This window comes from Taudactylus pleione, unplaced genomic scaffold (assembly GCF_031769625.1).
Source record: "Taudactylus pleione unplaced genomic scaffold, aTauple2 ptg000638l, whole genome shotgun sequence".
NCBI lineage: Eukaryota > Metazoa > Chordata > Amphibia > Anura > Myobatrachidae > Taudactylus > Taudactylus pleione.
Genome location: NW_028285040.1, coordinates 326,001 through 347,982, shown reverse-complemented (window position 1 = coordinate 347,982; position 21,982 = coordinate 326,001). Strand labels below are relative to the sequence as shown.

The 21,982-nt window shown below is 45.5% G+C and overlaps 1 protein-coding gene across 2 annotated transcripts in view; it reads right to left on the bottom strand.

Annotated features, from left to right (window-relative positions):
• The window catches only part of SLC75A1 (solute carrier family 75 member 1), a 48,414-nt gene extending 26,656 nt beyond the window's left edge, over positions 1-21,758 (bottom strand). For both annotated transcript variants that reach the window (XR_015872000.1, XM_088454997.1), the window contains exons 1-6: positions 21,663-21,758; positions 16,752-16,942; positions 15,134-15,233; positions 8,138-8,241; positions 3,660-3,818; positions 1,546-1,734 (exon numbers count right to left, since the gene is read on the bottom strand). Coding sequence is in view for 1 of the 2 variants with exons in the window: in XM_088454997.1 (XP_088311123.1) it covers positions 1,546-1,734; positions 3,660-3,818; positions 8,138-8,241; positions 15,134-15,233; positions 16,752-16,907 (708 nt within the window). In the remaining variant the exon portion in view is untranslated. The remainder of the gene's footprint in view (positions 1-1,545; positions 1,735-3,659; positions 3,819-8,137; positions 8,242-15,133; positions 15,234-16,751; positions 16,943-21,662) is intronic.
• Between the last annotated feature and the right edge of the window lie 224 nt (positions 21,759-21,982).

The following is a 21,982-nucleotide window of genomic DNA, read 5'->3' as shown; positions in this document are numbered from 1 at the left end:
ATATCAGGAGTGGAAGTTTCTTTACTACCTGACAAAAATGCGGCAGCCCCAACACCCACATTCCCACTGCATGACCTTCACATCTCACGCTGCTCGGCAAGTAGCCTATGGGAAGTATGTGCTCAGAGCGGCAGTTACGTCATTCCAAGACAAGGGAATAAGACATTTGGATTGTGAGCTCTGAGCACTCATCTAGTTACATCTTATTACGCCTGCTCTTCCCATTGCAGTATCGGCTATTGCTGCCGGATACATTTACCTGGAAAAGTTTAAACTGATCAACTTTATGTAACTGAGGAACTTGTTCTTATACTAATCAGACTGATACATCTACAGAAAGTTAACAATTAGTTTTGAAGCTTTTAATGGGGATGTGCACATTTGGATAACTGCATTCTGTATGCCACCCCCTCATTGTGCCCCTCTCCTGGAACACCCACTGTAATCTGCCAAGCAAGGTCAGTGAGACTTTCAGGGCCAGACCAGGTGCAGGAGGAGTGGTCACGCCACCTTGTTGTGTACATATGTACTCAAAGGGGCACGGTCTGGGCATTGGAAGGGGGGGGTGGTAACGCCTCCTGTGCCCGTACCCAGGCAAAATGTACCCGCTTACCCCCTCTCGGTGCCACTGCAGCCAGGAGTCAGACTACAATGTTTATGTGCAGGTAGCTGCCAAGGACTCAATCTCTTGATCTACTGAGTTCAACTGAATGGGCTGAGACCTCCTGAGCTGTGAGATGCCAACACTGGGACTGGTGCAGAGTGATTACTGTGCATCAACGTACAAACTGCATGCAGGTCGGCAATAGCCCATTTGCTTTCTGAAACGTACGTACGCTACGTATTGTGCAAGATTTCGCACTACACGTTCTCAGAAAGCAAATGCGCTATTGCAGACTTGCATGCAGCTTGTACGTTGATTTCTTTACAACCAAACAGGCAAAATGGAGAAGGGAGGAGGCATCTCAGATAGAAGAGTACAGTACGGGCATGTTACCGCAAATGCAGAAACTCGTACACATGCCTGGCAGTAGAATCTGTAGCGGGTACCAGGGGTGGTGCAAATATCAGTGCTCTTCTGCACACAATTGTGGTAACGCATGGTTATATTAGTTACTGTTGCCCTCTTGTCAACTTTAACAATTCCGACCATTCTCCTCTGACCTCACTTATTATCAAAACATTTTCGTCCATAGGACTGTTGCTCACTGGATGTTTCCATATTTTGTGCACCATTCAATGTAAACCCTAGAGCTTGTTGTGCGTGAAAATCCCAGGAGATCAGCATGTTCTGAGTTACACCAACAATCATTCCACAGGCAAAGTCACTAAGATCGCATTTCTTGCGTTAGGTATTAACAACAACTGAACCTCTTGACCATATCTGCATGTTTTGATGCATTGAGTTGCTACCGCATGATTGGCTTTAAATCTCACAGTAAAATTGCAGAAAAATCTGAACTTTTTTTAAACTTATTCCCTATTACCTTCCCCCAAGTCTACTGTGAAGTTCTAAACATTCCAAATGTTCCGTCCAGGACTCACCCTGTTCTCCTTGGGAAGCGTCTCTGGAAGGAGTAGAAAGATGAACACCAGATCGATAACAGCAAAGAGCAGGGCGAGCAGGGCGGGCCTGACATAGAAGAGCTCTTCACTGGCCAAGTGCGTTGCAAAGTAAGCTCCAATCATAGGCCCTATGGTGAAGCCCAATGAAAAAGCAACACCGATCATTGCCTATGAAAGGGAAATATATTATTTCTTCATAAAGCATTGACGTATACAGCTGGGGAGTAAATACAGTGCGCACCCATTCTGTACGGTTAGGGGTATATTTACTAAAATGCAAGTTTATAGAAGTGGAGGTGTTGCCCATAGCAACCAATCAGATTCTACTTATCATTTATCTAGCACTTTCTAGAAGATAATAGCTATAATCTGATTGGTTGCTATGGGCAACATCTCCACTATAATAAACCTGCACTTTAGTAAATATAACCCTTAGAATCTAGACCGGAGGATAAGACAGATAATTAGGAACTCTGCATGCTCATAAAAACAAGTTCTGCTAGCTAAGGCTTGGTTTATTATTATTATTATTTATATATATAGCGCCACCAATTTACACAGTGCTGTACAGAGGATAAATGTCATTCACATCAGTCCTCTCAGTCTCATGGAGCTTACCTCACACAAGCACACGCACATGCACACTCGTGGTAATTTTGTCAGGAACCAATTACCCTACCAGAATGTTTTTGAAGTGTGTGAGGAATCCTACGCAAACACAGGGAAAACATGCAAACTCCACACCAAACCAGCTGCTGAGAGCAGTCTCCCACTACAGCGTGAGTGGGAGGAGTGAGGGAGGGAAGGGGAGAGCGGCGCGGGGCCCCTCTAGCAAGCCCGGGCCCGGGTAAATAGTACCCGCTTTCCCCCCCCTCTCGGTGCCCCCGAGTGTACTAGGTACTTTGAATTAGTGTTTTGGAAGTGCTAATTGACAAAGCCTATGGCGCTCTAAACTGAGCAATTTGGCACAATATGAGAATAGATCTATGTGGACACAGTTGTACAGTATCTATTATAGCACGTACATTTGATTTAGTGATCCTTTCAATAGAAAATAATCTTTACATTGCGTGAATTTCTTTAAGCCCCCCGAGTTAAACTTTCTTTTCCCAAACCCTGTGATGCCAGCCAAGATTCAGATCGTTTTTGGGTTAAAGGGCATCTACGCTATAGAAAATTAAAAAAATCCCGGTGCCACCGCCCTTGAAAGATAAATAAACAACACTTTATTATATGGGTTCTCTACAGACAGAGTGAGACCTTACTTCATTCACAAAAGTGCATTTACTCCTTGGAAATAATTGTTGAATGTATGCAGTGTATTATAAAAAAGATATACTATGAAATTAAGTAAAAGTATATCATACATTATAGGGGAGTGCACAATCTCATATATCAATATATAGCTACAATGATTGAATAAAACACCTCACACTTATCCAAAGTCATAAACTGTAAAAAAAAAAAAAAAAAAAACATTTACCTGGAAATAAAAAAATATATATGGGATAACGAACCCGCTTCTAGATTCTAAGGGGTAAATTTACTAAAGTGAGAGTTTTTAGAACTGGAGATGTTGCCCTTAGCAACCAATCAGATTCTACTTAACATGTAACTAGCACCTTCTAGAAGATAATAGCTAGAGCCTGTTTGGTTGCTATGGGTAACATCTCCACTTCTAAAAACTTTCACTTTAGTAAATTTACCCCTAGCTAGAATTTTATAGAATGTTTTAATAGTAGTTTGAGAAGTCTCCCTGAGTCTTTTTATGAGAACTTCTTGTTCCATATTATCCTTATTGCCCTCTTATACTGCCTCCACAAGCTGCAATATGGCAGACACTATCAGATTAGTGGTTCAATATGGCAATCAGCGGAATCATTGTAAATCATGTTGGTAAATGAGAATGGAAGGAGATGACAAATCCCTGCAATCAGTCTGCGTGTCCTGCCTCTGCATACTGCACAAATAGTGCCTGGCTATGCCAGATGTCACCCAGTCGCTTGGCTACAGAAACATGGGTCACTGATGTGAGCATTACCCCTGTGGCAGAGGAGTCTGGGTAACAGCCGCGCTGCACAAACCACACTTACCATGCCCTTGCTGCGATTTCTAGGGGAGGGGAGGTCGGCGATTATAGCTGTGCATAGACTGACATTTCCTTTGCTAAATCCTCCAATAATACGGGAGATCAGGAACACTCCAAAACTTCTCGAGATTGCCCATAAAGCATAGGATACAATTAATCCGACCTAATAGAAAATAATGTGTTATATAGAGACATAGGTAGCCGCTTCTCCTTCACAAAAGGACCATAGACAAACAAGGACAATGTCACACACATAACTATAAGGGGTTCCATATATTCTGTAACATATACAGTAGATTACATGCTGACTTTAAATACCCATTGTTTCCTAAAAGAAACACAAATGGTTACAATGCACAGTTACATTTAGGAAACATTTATCCAATGACAGGAAAAAGAGTTATTCAAACTTTTACTCAAAGGGAATTTCCATTTCCGGTTTTCATTATAGTTGTTGGCTTCTATGCGCCCTCCTGCTGCACCAAATACTCTGCTATATCTTATTTGAGATGTAGTTAATTGACCGCCGCACGGGATGCTGGCCGTCAAAATCCCGGCGCAGGAATCCCGAACCGCGGCCAGAACACCAGTACTGGAATCCCGACACTAGTTGAGATGCCGATGCCGAAATCCCGACAGCCAGCATCCCAAATGTAAGTATAGCAGGCCAGGTTAGCTTTTAGCCATGGGGGGGGGGTTAGGTTTAGGCACCACGGGGGGGTTAGGGTTAGTCTGCGGGAGGGGGGGAAGTTAGGGTTAGGCTGCGGCCAGGGGGGGTTAAGTTTAGGCACCACTGAGGGGGAGATTAGAGTTAGGCATAAAGAGGGGAGGTTTAGGTACTAACGGGGTAGGGTTAGTTTTAGGCACTAACGGGGAGGGTTAGGGTGCGTGGGGGGGGGTTAGGGTTAGGATGCAGGAAAGGAGGGTTAGGGGATGAAGGGGGGAGAGATAGAATACTTATGCACCCCCTGTCGGGATTCTGAGCATCAGGATGCCGCTGTCTGTCTTTTGACGGCCAGCATCCCGTCTGCCGGTCTCCCATACCCAACCCATCTTATTTGTATTCCACTTTCCTTTTGTGAATTTGCAACTTTGGTGCAAACACAAAAATGCATCTGTATCCATACAAGGGTATACACATATCTATACACCAGTCTAGTGCACAGGTTCTCAAACTCTGTCCTCGGGACCCCAAAGAGTCCATGTTTTCCAGGTCTCCTCACAGAATCACGAGTGAAATAATTAGCACCACCTGTGGATCTTATAAAATGTGTCAGTGAGTAATGAATACACCTGTGCACCTGCTGGGTGACCTGGAAAACATGACCTGTGTGTTTGAGAACCTGTGGTCTAGTTTATAGATACGCAAAATGACATCAGTCGTCATCATCATTAACTCAAAGCTTACGTCAAGCCTATGGATCACGCTAGTTTATGTAGGGAATTCAAGTACCCACAATAAAACATAAACGTTTTGTGCGTTAACTTATTGAACCTATCGCCCTGTATGCGCGCTCCCGTTTTTCGCACAAATCAATTTGAAAATTCGGCTTTCAGCTTTGCGCGATCATTCTTGCAGGTTTCACATGCGGTAAGTATAGGTGAAAATGGGGAAATCTGAATGTAGCCCCAAAAAAAGGCAAACATATAGTATAACAATAACAGTATAGAAGTCTATTAGTGGCCATAATAAAATTATTTGGGGTTCTTAAGTTGTGTCAAATCGCTGTTAAAGGCATTCTTCTAAAACAGTGATATATGATAGAAAGCAAGTGGGGTTTTTTTGCAAAATAAACATTCTATTTAAATTGGGGGTGCTTAAATATGCCTATATGTATATATTTGTGTAATTTAAAGACACTTTTAAAAAACCTTAAAAATACACCTCTAACACCCACCTGCAATCTTAAAAACACCTACCCACTAATATAGCACCCCCATAAACCTGTCCCACATCAATTACCCCATTTTCATGCACTTCGCACATTTTCACCCCCAAACTTACGTGTCATTATTAGCCAAATGAAACTAATAAAAAAATTATGTTTGCCTAATTACTCATTAAGGAGGGTTTCCTAGTGGTTCTGAACCAATTACTGACATTTTTACTTTAAAATAGGGATTTTCCCCAACTTTTTAAATTCTCAGGAGGCAATGATTATAATTTTTTAATTCTGCTCTTTACAAACCCCCAAATATACTATTATTCATTTACACGTACCCCTAATTTAACTACAGCAATTGTTTTTCAGAAAAGACATTGCTTTATATAATTTTCCAAACTTATGCAAATATGCATATAACAGCCCTTTGACCCAAAATAAGATCCCTAATTACTTTTATTATGGCTAATAGTGCACTTCTATATTGATTCCCCGAGTGAGTTAGGCTTTATTGGGGTACAGACTGATTTCCCCCCCCCAAAAAATGACCTTTTCGCCAGTTCCGCTATTCGCTGCATTCGACCCATTTGCGTTTTCGCCTGTCTTACAATTGAATATGGCGAAAAGCAGGTGTGCGCATTTAGTAAGCAGGCAAAAACTTTGCCTCAAAACACGTGAATGAGGCGAAAACATCACGCTTTTCGCCGATCTCGTCTTTTCGCAGATGATTGAATCCAGTCCTAAAACTTAAAAGAATTATTGCGCATTAACTTGTGGGCTAATTGAATAGTGTACAAAAAAATGTCCTCCCAAAATTCACTTTTGCTCACTTTAACGCGCAAAAATAGGTTATCGTGGCTAATTGAATTCCCCCTATGCCTCCTAAAAGCATATCTTAAAGATGTCACAATCGAAATACCTCTCTAAGGGCCACAGTTCACTTGTACTAAACAAACTCATGAACGCAGCAGACACGTAAAGTTCTCTAAGAAAAAAAGTAAAAACACAATCACCAGCCACCACCGTAAATCCTCCTCTATCCAAAAAGAGAAAAAAAAAAAAAAGAATATTTCTGAGTAAATATAAATTGGCCGATCTCATAAAGGTCAAGGGGCCTGATTCAGACCCACTCGCGAGCGGCTGTCCGCTCGCAAGTGGGTCGATGTTATGGACTGAGCATGCGCACGACGGAGGGAGCTCCGTCGTGCGCATGCGCCAGACGCGACGAGCGAAGGAAAGTCCTTCGCTTGTTGTGTCCGATCAAAGGGGGCGTGCTGTCAATGTTGATTGACAGCACGCCCCCTTTGGTGGGCGTGCCGGGGGCATGCCTCCCTGACGGGGGCGTTCCCACGGGAACGCCTCCCGTCAGAAGCCGGCCCACTGACATCACTAGTGATGTCAGTGGGAGTGATTTTGGCTCTGATAGAGCCAAAATGACTCCGGAGCTTGCGGTTGAAAACCTCAACCGCAGGCTCCGTCTCGCAAATTCGATGGTCGCGATGGTCTCGACCATCGCGGCCATCACAATGCACGCTCGTATAGCCTGTGGGTGGTGACCCACAGCTATACGAGCGTCCAGGAGGACGCTCCATGAAAATGGAGCCCGGCCCTCATTCAGAGCGTGCGCTCTGCTCAGAGCATACGGCTCTGAATGAGGGCCAAGGTTTCTTCTCATTTTCCATTTTCCTCTGACCCTGAAAACGTGGATGGAAGAAATGGCATCATGTAACATTTCTACCACGCTGACTAAGGTCATGGTCGGAGAGGATTCAGAGCTGATATTACTGCAGAGAGAATGTTACAAGCTCATGTGGAATCCTATATATTCAGCTGCCTCTTTGATAACAGCGGGAAGGGTCGCAGAATAGTAATTATCAGGTGTGTGTGTATGTGGTATACAACACACTACCTACTCTACATTATACAGCATGCTGACCGTTTCTATGCAACATTTATATTTTTACTTCACTATTCTGTTTAACTGGCTTTCTCTCTCTTTTCTTTAAAATCATTGTCAATTTATGGAAATGAGGAAGAGGAGACAAGATTAATGGGCATTCTACTCGTTTATAAAGAATAATATTGGATTCATGAGAGAACTATGAATGCTATATATATATATATTAATGCTAATAAGCAATCTGGCATTTGCTATAATGCGGCCCCAGCATCACACTGCTTCTTCTGTCTATGGATTATATTTTTACACTGCCACACAAGCATATCTACATAATAATCTAGGGTGGTCTGTCAGAGAGCGACACCCCAGGCAGGAAAGAGGTACTGCACGGGTTGTGACAGGTGCCGGATGCTATAATGAACACTACATCATAAACAGTGAGAGCCCCCGAATAGCCAACCCAGTGGTACGCACCACAACGGATGGAGTGACGGCCGGGCCTCTGTCCTAATCTTAGGTTTTATTTGTGATAACCTGCAAGGCAGAGTTTACGTTTTGGGGTGCCTTATAAATAAACCTATATATACCTTCTACAGATCACGTATATATTGCATTCATATACCATAGGGGGCTGACACAGTTGAAGACTGATGTATATTTATCAACATACATAAATGTGATTTTAACCTAAACACATACCGCAGTCATCATCATAACTCGCCGCCGCCCTAAGTAATCCGAGGCTGCTCCGGTGAGTGGGGAGCAGACAAACTGCAGGATGGAGAATATGGATCCGATAAGTCCTGGAAAATATTTTATTGATCACATTATGGAAACATGATAAAAGTGCTGTTACCGGACAAAAGTTGTTTATTAGTTTTAGTACTAATTGTTGTCACCATCTTTATTACCATAAATGAATATATGTATATTTTGAAATCGGCATCGTAGAGCTAAGATCTTAGAATTTTGCCACCCTTGTCTATTTTCTGCCTGCCCCAATTGTCTCCTGTCTGCCCCATTATGGCTGCACCTTATGCTTGTCATCCCATGCCAACTGTCTGCCCTCATATCTCCAGTCTGCCTCCTTGTGCTTGTTCTCCCATGCCAACTGTCTGCCCTCATGTCTCCAGTCTGCCTCCTTGTGCTTGTTCTCCCATGCCACCTGTCTGCCCTCATGTCTCCAGTCTGCCTCCTTGTGCTTGTTCTCCCATGCCAACTGTCTGCCCTCATGTCTCCAGTCTGCCTCCTTGTGCTTGTTCTCCCATGCCTCCTGTCTGTCCCCTAATGCCTACTCTGATTGTCTTCTGTATGCCCCTTTATGCCTGCTTCTCATGCTTGTCCTCCCATGCCTACTGTCTGCCCCCATATCTCCGGACTGCCTTCTTGTGCTTGTCCTCCCATGACTCTAGTCTGCCCTCATGTGTTTGGTCTTCCGCCTCATTGTGATTGTCCTCCCATGACTCCTGTCTACCCTCATGTCTCTGGTCTGCCTCCTTGTGATTGTCCTCTCATGACTCCTGTCTGCCTCTATGTCTCCTGTTTGCCTCCCTGTGCTTGTCTTACCATGCCTCCTGTCCACCCCCATGTCTCCGGTCTGCCTCCTTGTGCTTGTCCTCCCATGCCTCCTGTCTGCCCACCATGTCTCCAGTCTTTCTCCTTGTACTTGTGTGGCACCCCACCAATACCCTGTGTTCCTACCCACGCTGATGTGCCCCTATGAAAATATAAAGTATTAATGTGACTCCTACCATTGTCTAATATAGGGCATGATTTAACTGGTTTCATTAAGGTTCAGGGACTTTTTGCACTGCCCCCTCAGCGGTGGTGGACGTTAGGGGACCAGTGAGCACTGTATCAGCCTCAAGGATTTGAACTAGAGAAAATCGGCAGTTGGTGGCTGCACTGTGGTGAGGTGACTGCCAGTGGGAGCAAAGCTGCACGTTGTGTGTGTTTCACCGGATTCCCAGTGGTATTTCCCAGTGAACGGAGGGCTTCTCCCTTGACAGGCACTTGGTGGGCTGCAGAAGAAGGTATCCAATCAGTTGGGGAGACCAATGGCTACAGATAAAGAGGACATCTTGTCAGCCCTCAGTTATCAGCTGGAGCCAGCGTTAGTGTATGGTACAGGTCGGTAGCCCTGCATTACTATCCACACACAGCCCAAGCCCATATTAGAGAGGGACAACGCCAGAGACAGTATAACCCTTTAGCTGAACAAAGCATAGTCCCAACTATTTGCCGCTTCCCATAACAGTGTTGTTAATACCACAGAGTGAGGAGTTACTGCCATAATGTAACAGGCAGTTCCTCTGAGAGTGCCAGAAAAGACTATAGAGAGTCAGTCAGCTGATCGCACAGAGCTAATAGCTGCGCCTTATAGGAGGAGCCAGGACTGGGCAGTGTAATGAGAGTACCCAGTCAGTACAGAGAGGATATAGTGTTCAGCCCTGACCAAGGAACAGCACCAGAATCTTATTAACATCTTTTGAGACAATCGGTATGAATAGCCGGCTGCCACATGACCGGCAGTTCGATTCCCGGCTGCGGCAGCCCGACAAAACAGCAGAGCCCGGCAGCGGAAGCCCGACAGCGCTGGAAATCCTGATCGTCCCTAAGGTAAGTACTTACTAACCTAAGCAACCCCCCTAATCCTAACCCTCCTTAGGGCTGCCTAACCCCCCCCCCCAAGTGCCTAACCCTAACCCCCCCTTCCCCGCTGCCTAAACCTAAGTCACCCCCGGGGGTGCCTAACCCTCCCTCTCCCTAGCCTAACCCTAACCCTCCCGGGGGGGGTGCCTAACCCTAATTCCCCCCCGGGTGCCCTAACCCTCCCCCCCCCCGCGGCTGTCCGCTCGCGGCGCCCGGCATTCCTTCGATCGGGATGCCAGGCGCCTGTCTCCCAGCGCCGGGAAAATGACAGGCGTCTAGATTTTAGACGCCGGTCATTTATCCCTAGGCGGGATAGAGGATTCGGGAAGCCGGCGATCGGGATTGCGGCCGCCGGCTTCCTAAACGTATCCCCTTTTGAGCCATCAAACTTTCCAGTAATAATATTCTCAGAGACTTCCTGGAGCGCAGTACTAATGAAACTTTGTTGCTAATGCTGGGATGTTTACAAAGTAACAACTGAGATCACATCAGTGTTTTGCAACTATTTCTATGCAAAACTGAAGACACTTTGGGCCTGATTCAGACCCACTCGCAAGCGGCTGTCCGCTCGCAAGTGGGTCGATGTTGTGCTCTGCGCATGCGCACGATGGCGGGAGCTCCGTCGTGCGCATGCGCCAGACGCGACGAGCGAAGGACTTTCCTTCGCTCGTTGTGTCTGATCAAAGGGGGCATGCTGTCGATGTTGATTGACAGCACGCCCCCTTTGGTGGGCGTGCCGGGGGAACGCCTCCCGTCAGAAGCCGGCCCACTGACATCACTAGTGATGTCAGTGGGAGTGATTTTGGCTCTGATAGAGCCAAAATCACTCCGGGGCTTGCGGTTGAAAACCTCAACCGCAGGCTCCGGCTCGCAGTTTCGATGGTCGCGATGGTCAAGACCATCGCGGCCATCAAACTGCACGCTCGTATAGGCTGTGGGTGGTGACCCACAGCTATACGAGCGTCCAGGAGGACGCTCCATTTTTATGGAGGGCGGCCCTCATTCAGAGCATGCGCTCTGCTCAGAGCGTACGGCTCTGAATGAGGGCCTTTAGTCTGTACTTCAGCAAAGTTTAACAAACACAGTATGTGCTGTATAACATATATAAATTACAGGCTCCATAACTCTGACAAAGAGTCTAGAAGGAGGAAATACGTTCTGGCGAGTGCACCAACGAGCTCCATCATACTGGACTGATTTAGCTCACTTTATGGGATCCCAAGGTTAAAGTTAATATATTAACTGCTTTATTCTATGTAAAGTATTGTTGACACTGTGATCTGTTATTGAGTAATGCTTTAAATTGGTTGTAAGTATAAGAAGTTTGTTTTGCTATAGAAGTGTTTTATTATAGGGATAATACAACCGCATAAATGTAATATTACAAAGCAAAACAAGTCTACCCAGTCAAGTTTCCAGTTAAATAAATTGTATAAAACATTATTGTGGTGAAGGATGTTAGATATTGTAATATTTTCTGTGTGTAACGATCCTGCTTACTTGAGTATCACATTTGTCCTCCCCTGCCTCCTGTCTGCCCCCATGTCACCTGTATTTCTCCTTGTACTTGTCCTCCCCTGCCTCCTGTCTGCCCCCATGTCTCCAGTATTTCTCCTTGTACTTGTCCTCCCCTGCCTCCTGTCTGCCCCCATGTCTCTAGTATTTCTCCTTGTACTTGTCCTCCCCTGCCTCCTGTCTGCCCCCATGTCTCCAGTATTTCTCCTTGTACTTGTTCTCCCCTGCCTCCTGTCTGCCCCCATGTCTCCAGTATTTCTCCTTGTACTTGTCCTCCCCTGCCTCCTGTCTGCCCCCATGTCTCCAGTATTTCTCCTTGTACTTGTCCTCCCCTGCCTCCTGTCTGCCCCCATGTCTCCAGTATTTCTCCTTGTACTTGTTCTCCCCTGCCTCCTGTCTGCCCCCACGTCTCCAGTATTTTTACTTGTACTTGTCCTCCCCTGCCTCCTGTCTGCCCCCATGTCTCCAGTATTTCTCCTTGTACTTGTCCTCCCTTGCCTCCTGTCTGTCCCCATGTCTCCAGTATTTCTCCTTGTACTTGTCCTCCCATGCCTCCTGTCTGCCCCCATGTCTCCAGTATTTCTCCTTGTACTTGTCCTCCCCTGCCTCCTGTCTGCCCCCATGTCTCCAGTATTTCTCCTTATACTTGTCCTCCCCTGCCTCCTGTCTGCCCCTATGTCTCCAGTATTTCTCCTTGTACTTGTCCTCCCCTGCCTCCTGTCTGCCCCCATGTCTCCAGTATTTCTCCTTGTACTTGTCCTCCCATGCCTCCTGTCTGCCCCCATGTCTCCAGTATTTCTCCTTGTACTTGTTCTCCCATGCCTCCTGTTTGCCCCCATGTCTCCAGTATTTCTCCTTGTACTTGTCCTCCCATGCCTCCTGTCTGCCCCCATGTCTCCAGTATTTCTCCTTGTACTTGTTCTCCCATGCCTCCTGTTTGCCCCCATGTCTCCAGTATTTCTCCTTGTACTTGTCCTCCCATGCCTCCTGTCTGCCCCCATGTCTCCAGTATTTCTCCTTGTACTTGTTCTCCCATGCCTCCTGTTTGCCCCATGTCTCCAGTATTTCTCCCTGTACTTGTCCTGTAATGCCTCCTGTCTGCCCCCATGTCTCCAGTATTTCTCCTTGTACTTGTCCTGCCATGCCTCCTGTCTGCCCACCATGTCTCCGGTCTGCCTCCTTGTACTTGTCCTGCCATGCCTCCTGTCTGCCCCCATTTCTCCGGTATTTCTCCTTGTACTTGTTCTCCCCTGCCTCCTGTCTGCCCACCATGTCTCCGGTCTGCCTCCTTGTACTTGTCCTGCCATGCCTTCTGTCTGCCCCCATGTCTCCAGTATTTCTCCTTGTACTTGTCCTGCCATGCCTCCTGTCTGCCCCCATGTCTCCGGTCTGCCTCCTTGTACTTGTCCTGCCATGCCTCCTGTCTGCCCACCATGTCTCCGGTCTGCCTCCTTGTGCTCATCCTCCCATGCCTTCTATTTGCACCCATATTCCTCTCTTCAGGAAGCGACCCTTAAAATACAGTATGGCACCTCACATGTGGGCATATTTGAACGCTATAACCCACAAATTTACTCAGATTTGTTACCACTGGTATCACTACAATACCTCAGCATAATAGCAATAATAATACCAATGGCAAACGTTCAGATCTTCTTTGGTAATTACAGTCTCAAATATAAGTGAGTGTCATTCATATAGGTGCTCATAAAATAAATAGAGTATATTTCTTGTTATTTCCACTTTGTCAATGGTTCCTTTTAATGTATTCCTTGATATGTTCCAATACTGGCACCCAAGAGTAAATAGCTCTTGTATGTCCAAACATGTTTGTGTCCAACAATTTCAATACCCCTCCTTCTTAGGGACAGTTACTCCCACTGTTCTAGCGTGAATTGGACCCTATCAATTTGTTGTTGTTCATACTTCTTTGGTAATTGCTGCGTGATTTCTGGCACATTTATTTATTACACAGGTTCTCAAACTCAGTCCTCAGGACCCCACACTGTTAGGTGACCTGGAAAACGTGAACTGTGTGGGGTCCTGAGGACCGAGTTTGAGAACCACTGATCTATTGTAATGCTACTTTCTTTTTTCTTTCCTTTTGCTGTGCCACCCTTCTATGGGCTCATCAGTGACACCTTGGGCCTCAGGTGTGTGTGTGGGTATGCAATCGGGAAGCCGACTGCCTAAATACCGGCAGCTGGCTTCCCGACTGTCATACCCCGACAAGGGTGAAATGCCGGGCGTCTACATGTAGACGCCCGGCATTTCCCCGACGCCGGGAGACTGGCGCCCGATCGTAGTGATGCCGGGCGCCGCAAGCGGACAGCCGCAGGGGGGGAGGGTTAGGTTTAGGGCTCCCGAGGGGGACTTAGGGTTAGGCACCCCCCCGGGAGGGTTAGGGTTAGGCTAGGGGGAGGGAGGGTTAGGGGGTTAGGCACCCCGGGGGGGGAACTTGGGTTAGGCACCCCCCTGGGGGACTTAGGTTTAGGCAGCAGGGAAGGGGGTGGTTAGGGTTAGGCACTTAGAGGGGGGATTAGGGTTAGGCACTTGGGGGGGAGGTTAGGGTTAGGCACCCATAAGGAGGGTTAGGGTTAGGGGGGTTAGGTTAGACAATACTTACCTATCCACGATCGGGATTTCCAGCGCTGTCGGGCTTCCGCTGCCGGGATCTCTGCTGATGTCGGGCTGCCGCTGCCGGGAATCGAACCGCCATCCATGCGGCCGGCGGTATTTCATACCAATTCCTGTGTGTGTGTGTGTGTGTGTGTGTATATATATATATATATATATATATATATATATATATATTGGGAATAGATACTCAAGGCACATATCACAGATGCACTAACATTTTGGTTTGAGTGTTTGATCACACTAAAACTCATTGGTACTTATAACTGTCTTGGAACATTTATTATGTCAACATGCCAAACAGGATATCGTTGTGCTCTGATGTCTAACAGCTGCCCTAGAGTAAGTGCCGTTATATAATATCAATGTTTGCTGAGACGTAGGCTATACGTTGTAAATATAATATGATACAGTAACATAAGGCAAATGGAAGGGTAGGTAAAAATTTAGATACAGGGAACACGCCTGAATAACAGATTACAATGCAAGCTCTCACCATAAAAAAAACAACGTACTTAAATTAAAGAGCACATTCTTCACAATATTGATGATGAGCAAACTAATGGGAATACCTGAGCCACAATGGGAGAAGTGAATCTTCCTTTGAACTATGCACTTTACCAGCAGAGTTCTAAGATAATGGCCGAAATGTAACAGCCTGCGATTTGCGGGCACCGGCTGCGATATAGCCACAAGACTTAAAGCAGCAATTTTTTTTTTTTTTAAAAGGCAACCTGGTTTTGCAAACTAATTGGTGCTTTTAATACCATCGCCTATATTGCAGAAGTTGCAGGTTAATACATTTGGGCCAATATATATAACTGTATTTTTGGCATGAAAGGGTTTCTACTTCCCATTTCTGACATGCTTACTCTATATCGCACAACTCACCTCCAAAGAGAACGCTGTTATATTTTCTATCATGAGGCACCCCAACAGTCCCAGCAAACCAGTCCACAGAGTGCTGTAATGTCTGATATAGGCTGTCCTCCTGTGCAGAACAAGGAAACAAAGACACTTCCTTATAAACCTCAATTAAATCTTCATCAACAAACAATAAAAATGATCAATAAAACACTAAAAGGAAATTACACTTTATTGTTTATTCGTGACGTGTGTGTCCCTTATTCACAATTTATTTTTTCCTATAATAAACTCCTTCTGGCACAGCGTGTTCAGGGTGATTGTCTCTACGGGCATACCTCAGGATATTCTTACCCCTGCAGCATGTATATTGGCTGTAATAAATGTAGATGTTATGGACAAGTCTGCTATACGCTATACTAATAACCTTTGCACGCTTGCTAAAGTCTGTATAGCAAGGGAATGGATGGCTAACACAGGGCCAAATCTGGAAACCTGGATATCCCTGGTTGGTGCGGTTGCCGCACATGAAAAATATATTTATACTGCTAGGGACATAACACAGAAGTACTATAGAGTATGGAATAGATGGCTAGATTCCCCCTATAATCGATCGGGGGCGGCAGACTTATGTCTATCTACCGAGTAGATACAAGAATTAAGAGCACATAGATGTATATGCGGTGCTGTGATTGATGTCTTTAGCATGTTTTTATATGTCAGAATAAGTAGATTCAACATTTGACCTGTATGCGGAAGAAGGAATGTAATCTACAGTTGTAATTAAATAGTAAGAAGAGAGACCACACATGTACAGCTCTTGTTGTTTATTAATGTTTATGCATTAATGTAAATTTACAATGTTTTATTAATGCAAATGTTTATGTAATTTCAAAACTAAAATCAATAAAAAAATTATTGGATTTAAAAAATATATATATTTTTTCCTTATAGTTTTCAAAACAGTAGTTTCTTCAAAGAGCAAATTGATAGTGATCTCCTTGTGGCGAAGGTCGCCATCCAACTATTAGCGACTTTGAGATTAATGCAGAATTCATGAGCTGGGCCAGCTGGTACGTGGATGGTAGCAGCTATTGGTAAAATCAGATGGCGTCAGACACTAGGGTGTATATTTACTAAAGTGCGCGTTATTAGAAGTGGAGTTGTTGCCCACAGCAACCAATCAGATTATACATATCATTTATCTAACATCTTCTAGAAGATAATAGCGAGAAACTGATTGGTTGCTACGGGCAACAACTCCACTTGTAAAAACCTGCACTTTAGTAAATATACCCCTTGGACGGACCCGGAAACTGTTATATCGTAGGTGACAAATGCAAGATTCGTTAAACAGCCAGGAATCTGGGCATTTTGATATACTATATACAGAATGATTCAGTAAAACTTGGTGGCGGTTAATGGTTATTTAAATGTAAACCAGAAATCGTTGTAGGGCTTGGTAACACTGACTAGTGTTGTTTAGGAAAGAAATGTACAGGATTTATGAACGTCACACAGCCGCTCCCATGTAAAACTTCAGGGTATTGATTAATTTAATTAACAGGAAATAAAATATATTTTAAAAAATTGGCTCCATTCACTGTGTGACAGGTAGATTCAATATGATTGTGTCAGTACTTACATTAGACTTGCTGTAGTGATCCAATATGGAAGGCAAGAGCGGCAAGATAAGGGTGAAACCCAGGAGGTCGATGAGTAGAACCAAGAAGACGATGGCGATGACTCGGTGAGACCCTTCCTCAGCCCCCGGTTGTGTCCTGGCTATTCTGCCACTCATCTTCCTGGCACCTTCTGGGCACAGGCAGCTTCACTCTGCAGTAACAACCAAACCACACTACTGAGAACTAGAGTTCCTTCAGGTTTTCACCTCCTACACACCTTGGTTCTAGGAGGTGCTGCTGGAGGTACAGTATTGTGCATGTTACAGGTTAAACTAACATTCCTGATGCTGAAGTAATGCAGAAGCTCTTAAGCATGCAAGACCCACTTTATGGATGGTTTTGTAATGACCAGAGGTTGCCACAGTACCCGAAACAGGAAGCAATGGGTGATGTAAAAATGTTATCTCAGCAGGAAGCTGCATCCATTAATCTAACATAAACTTTAACGATGCAGAAATTGTGTAGTCCCTTCCCCACATCTGCAGGGGTGTATGTTTAGAAAACGGAGGAAGTTGTAATCTCAGTTGCTAAATATTGGTAAACTGTTATGGTACGGGGGCTGGACAACCAGGGACGTGCAGTCAGAGTAGGCAGAGCCTCCCCTGTCATACTTCTAAGATTTGATATTAAAAATGATTCGAATAATACAAAGAAGATATTTATAACTTATAAACATCTTCTTTGTTTAGTGTAATAATTTTTACAGTTAACACTCTCAAGCTTCGTGAAGCTCCCTGGGACTGCAGAGAGAGGAGAGATGAGGCAGCAACAGCTCAGCCTCGCTTCTGTATAGTCAGACACTGCTTGCAGAGCTGGGGGCCACACTACGGGCAGTAAGCTGCACAGAAATAGAGCTAATAGAGGCATGCCTCTGAGTATGGGGGGCGTGCCTTGAGCAATGATGGACACCTTGGATGTGTCATGTGACTAGGAAGTGCACTGCTGTGTTTAGAGATAGGGGGCGGGATGAGTGACAGGTGTTTGCTTACCGCCGCGGTCTAGGCAGATCTTTAAATAAAGTTACTGTGAAAAGAAAGATTTTGAAGAGCGTCATTGAACTCCCGCGATGCTACCGTAGTGTTTACATACACAGCTGATGAGACAAGTGGCTGCGTGTATGTAACAAGTGAGGCAACTGGAGTGCGGAAGTACATAAATTAGTACATAACGGCGGATTGAATGACGGTGGGGAAAAACAATTTTAACACTGTGATAAGGTATTGTTTAGTTAACGGATATTAGTTACAGTGAGAAGGGGGTGAGACAGGCTCCCAGCACTCAGACCCATCTCCATGTGTGCCTCCCCAGCCATTCACCTCACCGCACGTCACTGTGAACAACCATCTTGTGAGATTTAATAGCAGAAACAATAATTACTATAGCATCCTAGAGATACGCTAATTCAGGCAATCATGTGCGTTAATCCTAATTGGGAAAACTGCTTACCAAAATAAAATAATTGTTTAGATGTTTTCCCCACAGGATTTAGAAACACGTATTAAAATAATGTCATTGGGATTGCAGTAGGGATGTGCAGGCTCAGATAGGTTCGAGTTTGCACGTTGAGTTCGGATTTTTCCCTCCAAAAAAAACGGAACTCAGAAAGAGGCTAAACGTCATCTTACATGGACGAACATCATCATTCCTGGACTTTTGTCCAGGAATGATGATGTTCGTCCATGTAAGATGACGTTTAGCCTCTTTCTGAGTTCCGTTTTTTTTTGGACTGAAAACTCCGAACTCAACGTGCAAACTCGAACCTATCCGAGCCTGCACATCCCTAGTTTTCAGTAGTTAGTCTTAAAAACAATATTTGCAATGAGTTCCTATGGTGCCCATTCCCTGTGTATAGTGTATGACACAGCTTTGAAAAATACAGCGGTGTCTGCGCTTTTTCAAGAGTTAAGAAAATGGGGCCCTATTAGCAGCTCTTTTTGTTGTCCCATCGATGTTATTTCCATCTGGTACATAGACCGCCTAATCCTTACTGAGATGCTATCCAGACACTATGTAAGGACTAAGGGCCTGATTCACAAGTGCACGCTAATGCCGTCACAGCTGCGAATTTGTGCTATGTGATGCGCAGTCGCCAGGAGATGTACTGAGATGCCCACCTGCGGCTTTGCAAAGCCAAGCATCTGAGTAACGTGTTGCAACGTCTGCTTACAAAGACGCAGCATCAGTCTCAGGTCATTCGGTTGTTGAAGTCGTGAGTGTTGGGTCATGCAGAATGGCCATGGGAATTGAGACACCAGAGCCATATTCCTTGTGTATGAGGTCGCAGTTGCAAGTTGAGATACGTCCTCAAAATGGTAGCAAAATGCCTGCGTTCTTTGCCTACACTCTCCGTTACCTCCCCCAAATGCTCCCTGACTGTCAATCATGCTCCTAATAAATAGTCGCTGCGAGCAACCATGGTAATGGTCCTTGACTCATGCGTACTGTGACTTAGACGCATGTGCGGATCCTGATAATCGCTCAACTCTGTAAACATCGGAGTAGCAAACAACACTGAATCAGGCATTAGGAATTATCTCTGCGAGGCGTAGTAATTGCAGCGTAAAATAAGCGCCAGCCATTAAAAACACCTGTCATTCAAAAAGCCAAGCAGTGGCAAATTATAAGACAAATCATTTGAGTGGTGGCCCCGGGCCTAGGGGCCTGATTCAGAGCCGGACGCTCTGACCAGAGCGCTTGCTCTGAATCAGGGCCCTTCTCCATGAAAATGGAGCGGCCTCCTGGCCGCTCGCATAGCTGTGGGTGACCACCCACAGCATATGCGAGCGGCCAAAAAGATGGTCGTTATGGTCTTGATCATCGCGACCATCAGACTTGTCAATCAACATTGACAGCACGCCCCCTTTGGTGCGAGACCCGGAGCGATGGAAAGCCCGTCGCTCCCCGGGTCTCGCGCATGCGCACGACGGGGCTCCCTCCGTCGTGCGCGTGCGCAGTGGGGAACATCGACCCGCTTGCGAGCGTACTGCCGCTCGCGAGCGGGTCTGAATAACCCCCAATGTCTTTTCCCATTCATACTCAGTGCTGCTAGCATGCCTTTGACAAACATAGGAAGCAATTTAATGCAGGCGATGTTAAATAACCCCGGGAAGGTGATTCCGGAGCTATTCAATTGACCGCGCTGTTAAGTCAGACTAGAACCACTTAAGTCGGAGAATGCTGATTACCTGCCTTAAGCTGGCTGTTTAGTTGCGGTAACAGGCATATGACTAAATTACTGGCCGCTAGGCTGTTAGCGCTGCACACAGCTCGAAAATAGCATCGCGGACGGCGCTTAAGTCAGATTTCTGCTTGCACCTCAGGAAGGTGCGTGCAGAAATCCTGTAGTCAGTCTTAATCGCGCTTTCAATTGAACTCGTTCCCGGTGCAATTCGACATCGCGCTGAATTGAATCGCCCCCATAGAGTGAACTTGAGGTGTGGAGCTTCCTCTGTGCTTTTTTTCTATGAAAAATGTAACAGTACCCACAAAAAATGGTGCCGGTACTCAACTAAAGGTACAAGTTGATACAATAAGGGCAACACGGATGATGTAATGGTTAGCATTTACTGCCGTACAGCACTGAGTTCTTGGCTTCAATTCCCACCATGGCCCTGTGTGGCATTTGTAAATTCTCCCTGTGCTTGTGTGGGTTTCCTCCGGGTGTTCCAGTTTGCTCCCACCATCCAAAAATACACTAGTAGGTTTATTGGCTACTGACAAAAATTAACCCTAGTATGTATGTGTGTGTACATGTGGTAGGGAATATAAAGTGTAAGCTCCACTGTGACAGGAACTGATAAAAATGGTCAAATATTCTCTGTAAAGAGCTGCAGAATATGTAAGCGCTATATAAAACCGGTAATAAATAAATAAAGACTTCCACACTCTGGACAAGTCTTAAGACATTTATTTTATTCATTTCTGAATTTATTTGATTTTGTCCTGTTTCCGGAACCAGCTATAACAATTTAAAATTTGTTCTTTAAAAAAAAAAAAAATTGTCGGTAGTGCGAACCGGTGTGTACAATCAGATAAAAAGGCCCTTGGGTTTGCCATGCATTATTACAAACTCTGGGGCAAGGTATTGCCGTTAATTAAAAATAATGATAACCCCCGACCCTAACCCTAATATGCTAACCCAGACTAGATTGGCCAATACTCAGGAACTATGTGGTCTTCTGACGCAGAGCGGGCACCATCCAGGGTCCATGGTGGCCAGAAGACGCTAAGCAGTGGGGGGTATCTGCAAAAATTTTGGGGACCCAGGTAAGTAATTAGGGACCAGTGTATACTTACTACTATTATTACAGCTAAAGTCGCAAACTCATACTGTCTCATATGGTACCCAAATGAGACATTTACATGCCTTTCCCTTCCGTTAGTAACGCAAGCAGTACGTGTAATAATTGGGATACAAAGTGGTATGCCACCATAAGTTGACCATTCAGCCAGCAGTAACTTTTACCTATGATAAATAAAGCAAAAATGTATCATGCCCAATATATACCCAGCAATGGAATACAGGATAGTGCCCAGACCATACAGACTCTGTAGTGTTACATACAGCATATCATGTAACAATACCTAGGAAAGCAAGTTTTCCTTTGGTCTTGTCCCAGCAGCCACCATCCCTGTGTAACAAGTTACACCCTCTGTAGTAGTAGTAGTGAGTGACTGTATGCTGCTTCCAGGAAGCACAGTGCAGCCCACCACCCCCTCCTCAGGCTATCCTGATCTCCTCTACCTGTAGCTGCCAGTATAGCCCACTCCTCACTGTACTCCTGCCGCCCCTGACCCCCGCCCCCTCAGTGCCCGCTGCTGAGCCGGTCACCTCTATATATCCCTATACTATTATCGTTGTGTCATCTTACCCTTCTCTTCCTGCACACTCGCCGTTCTGACCCAGCAGCAGCAGCAGCGGTACCGGTGTGTGCATCACTCCCCCGCTCTCTCCCTCCCGCCGCTGCCAGCCCCGGCCCTCCCTCCATTATTCCTCCCCTCCTACGTCCCCGCCAGCATCACTGACTGACTGACTTCCCTGCCCAGGCTCTCAGCCCCATCCTCCTGCTCTTCCACTCACTCCACACACGTCACCAACATAGGTTATATCTGCTATCTACAGCTATGTACCTCTCCCTATGTACACAGTCACCAACATAGGTTATATCTGCTATCTACAGCTATGTACCTG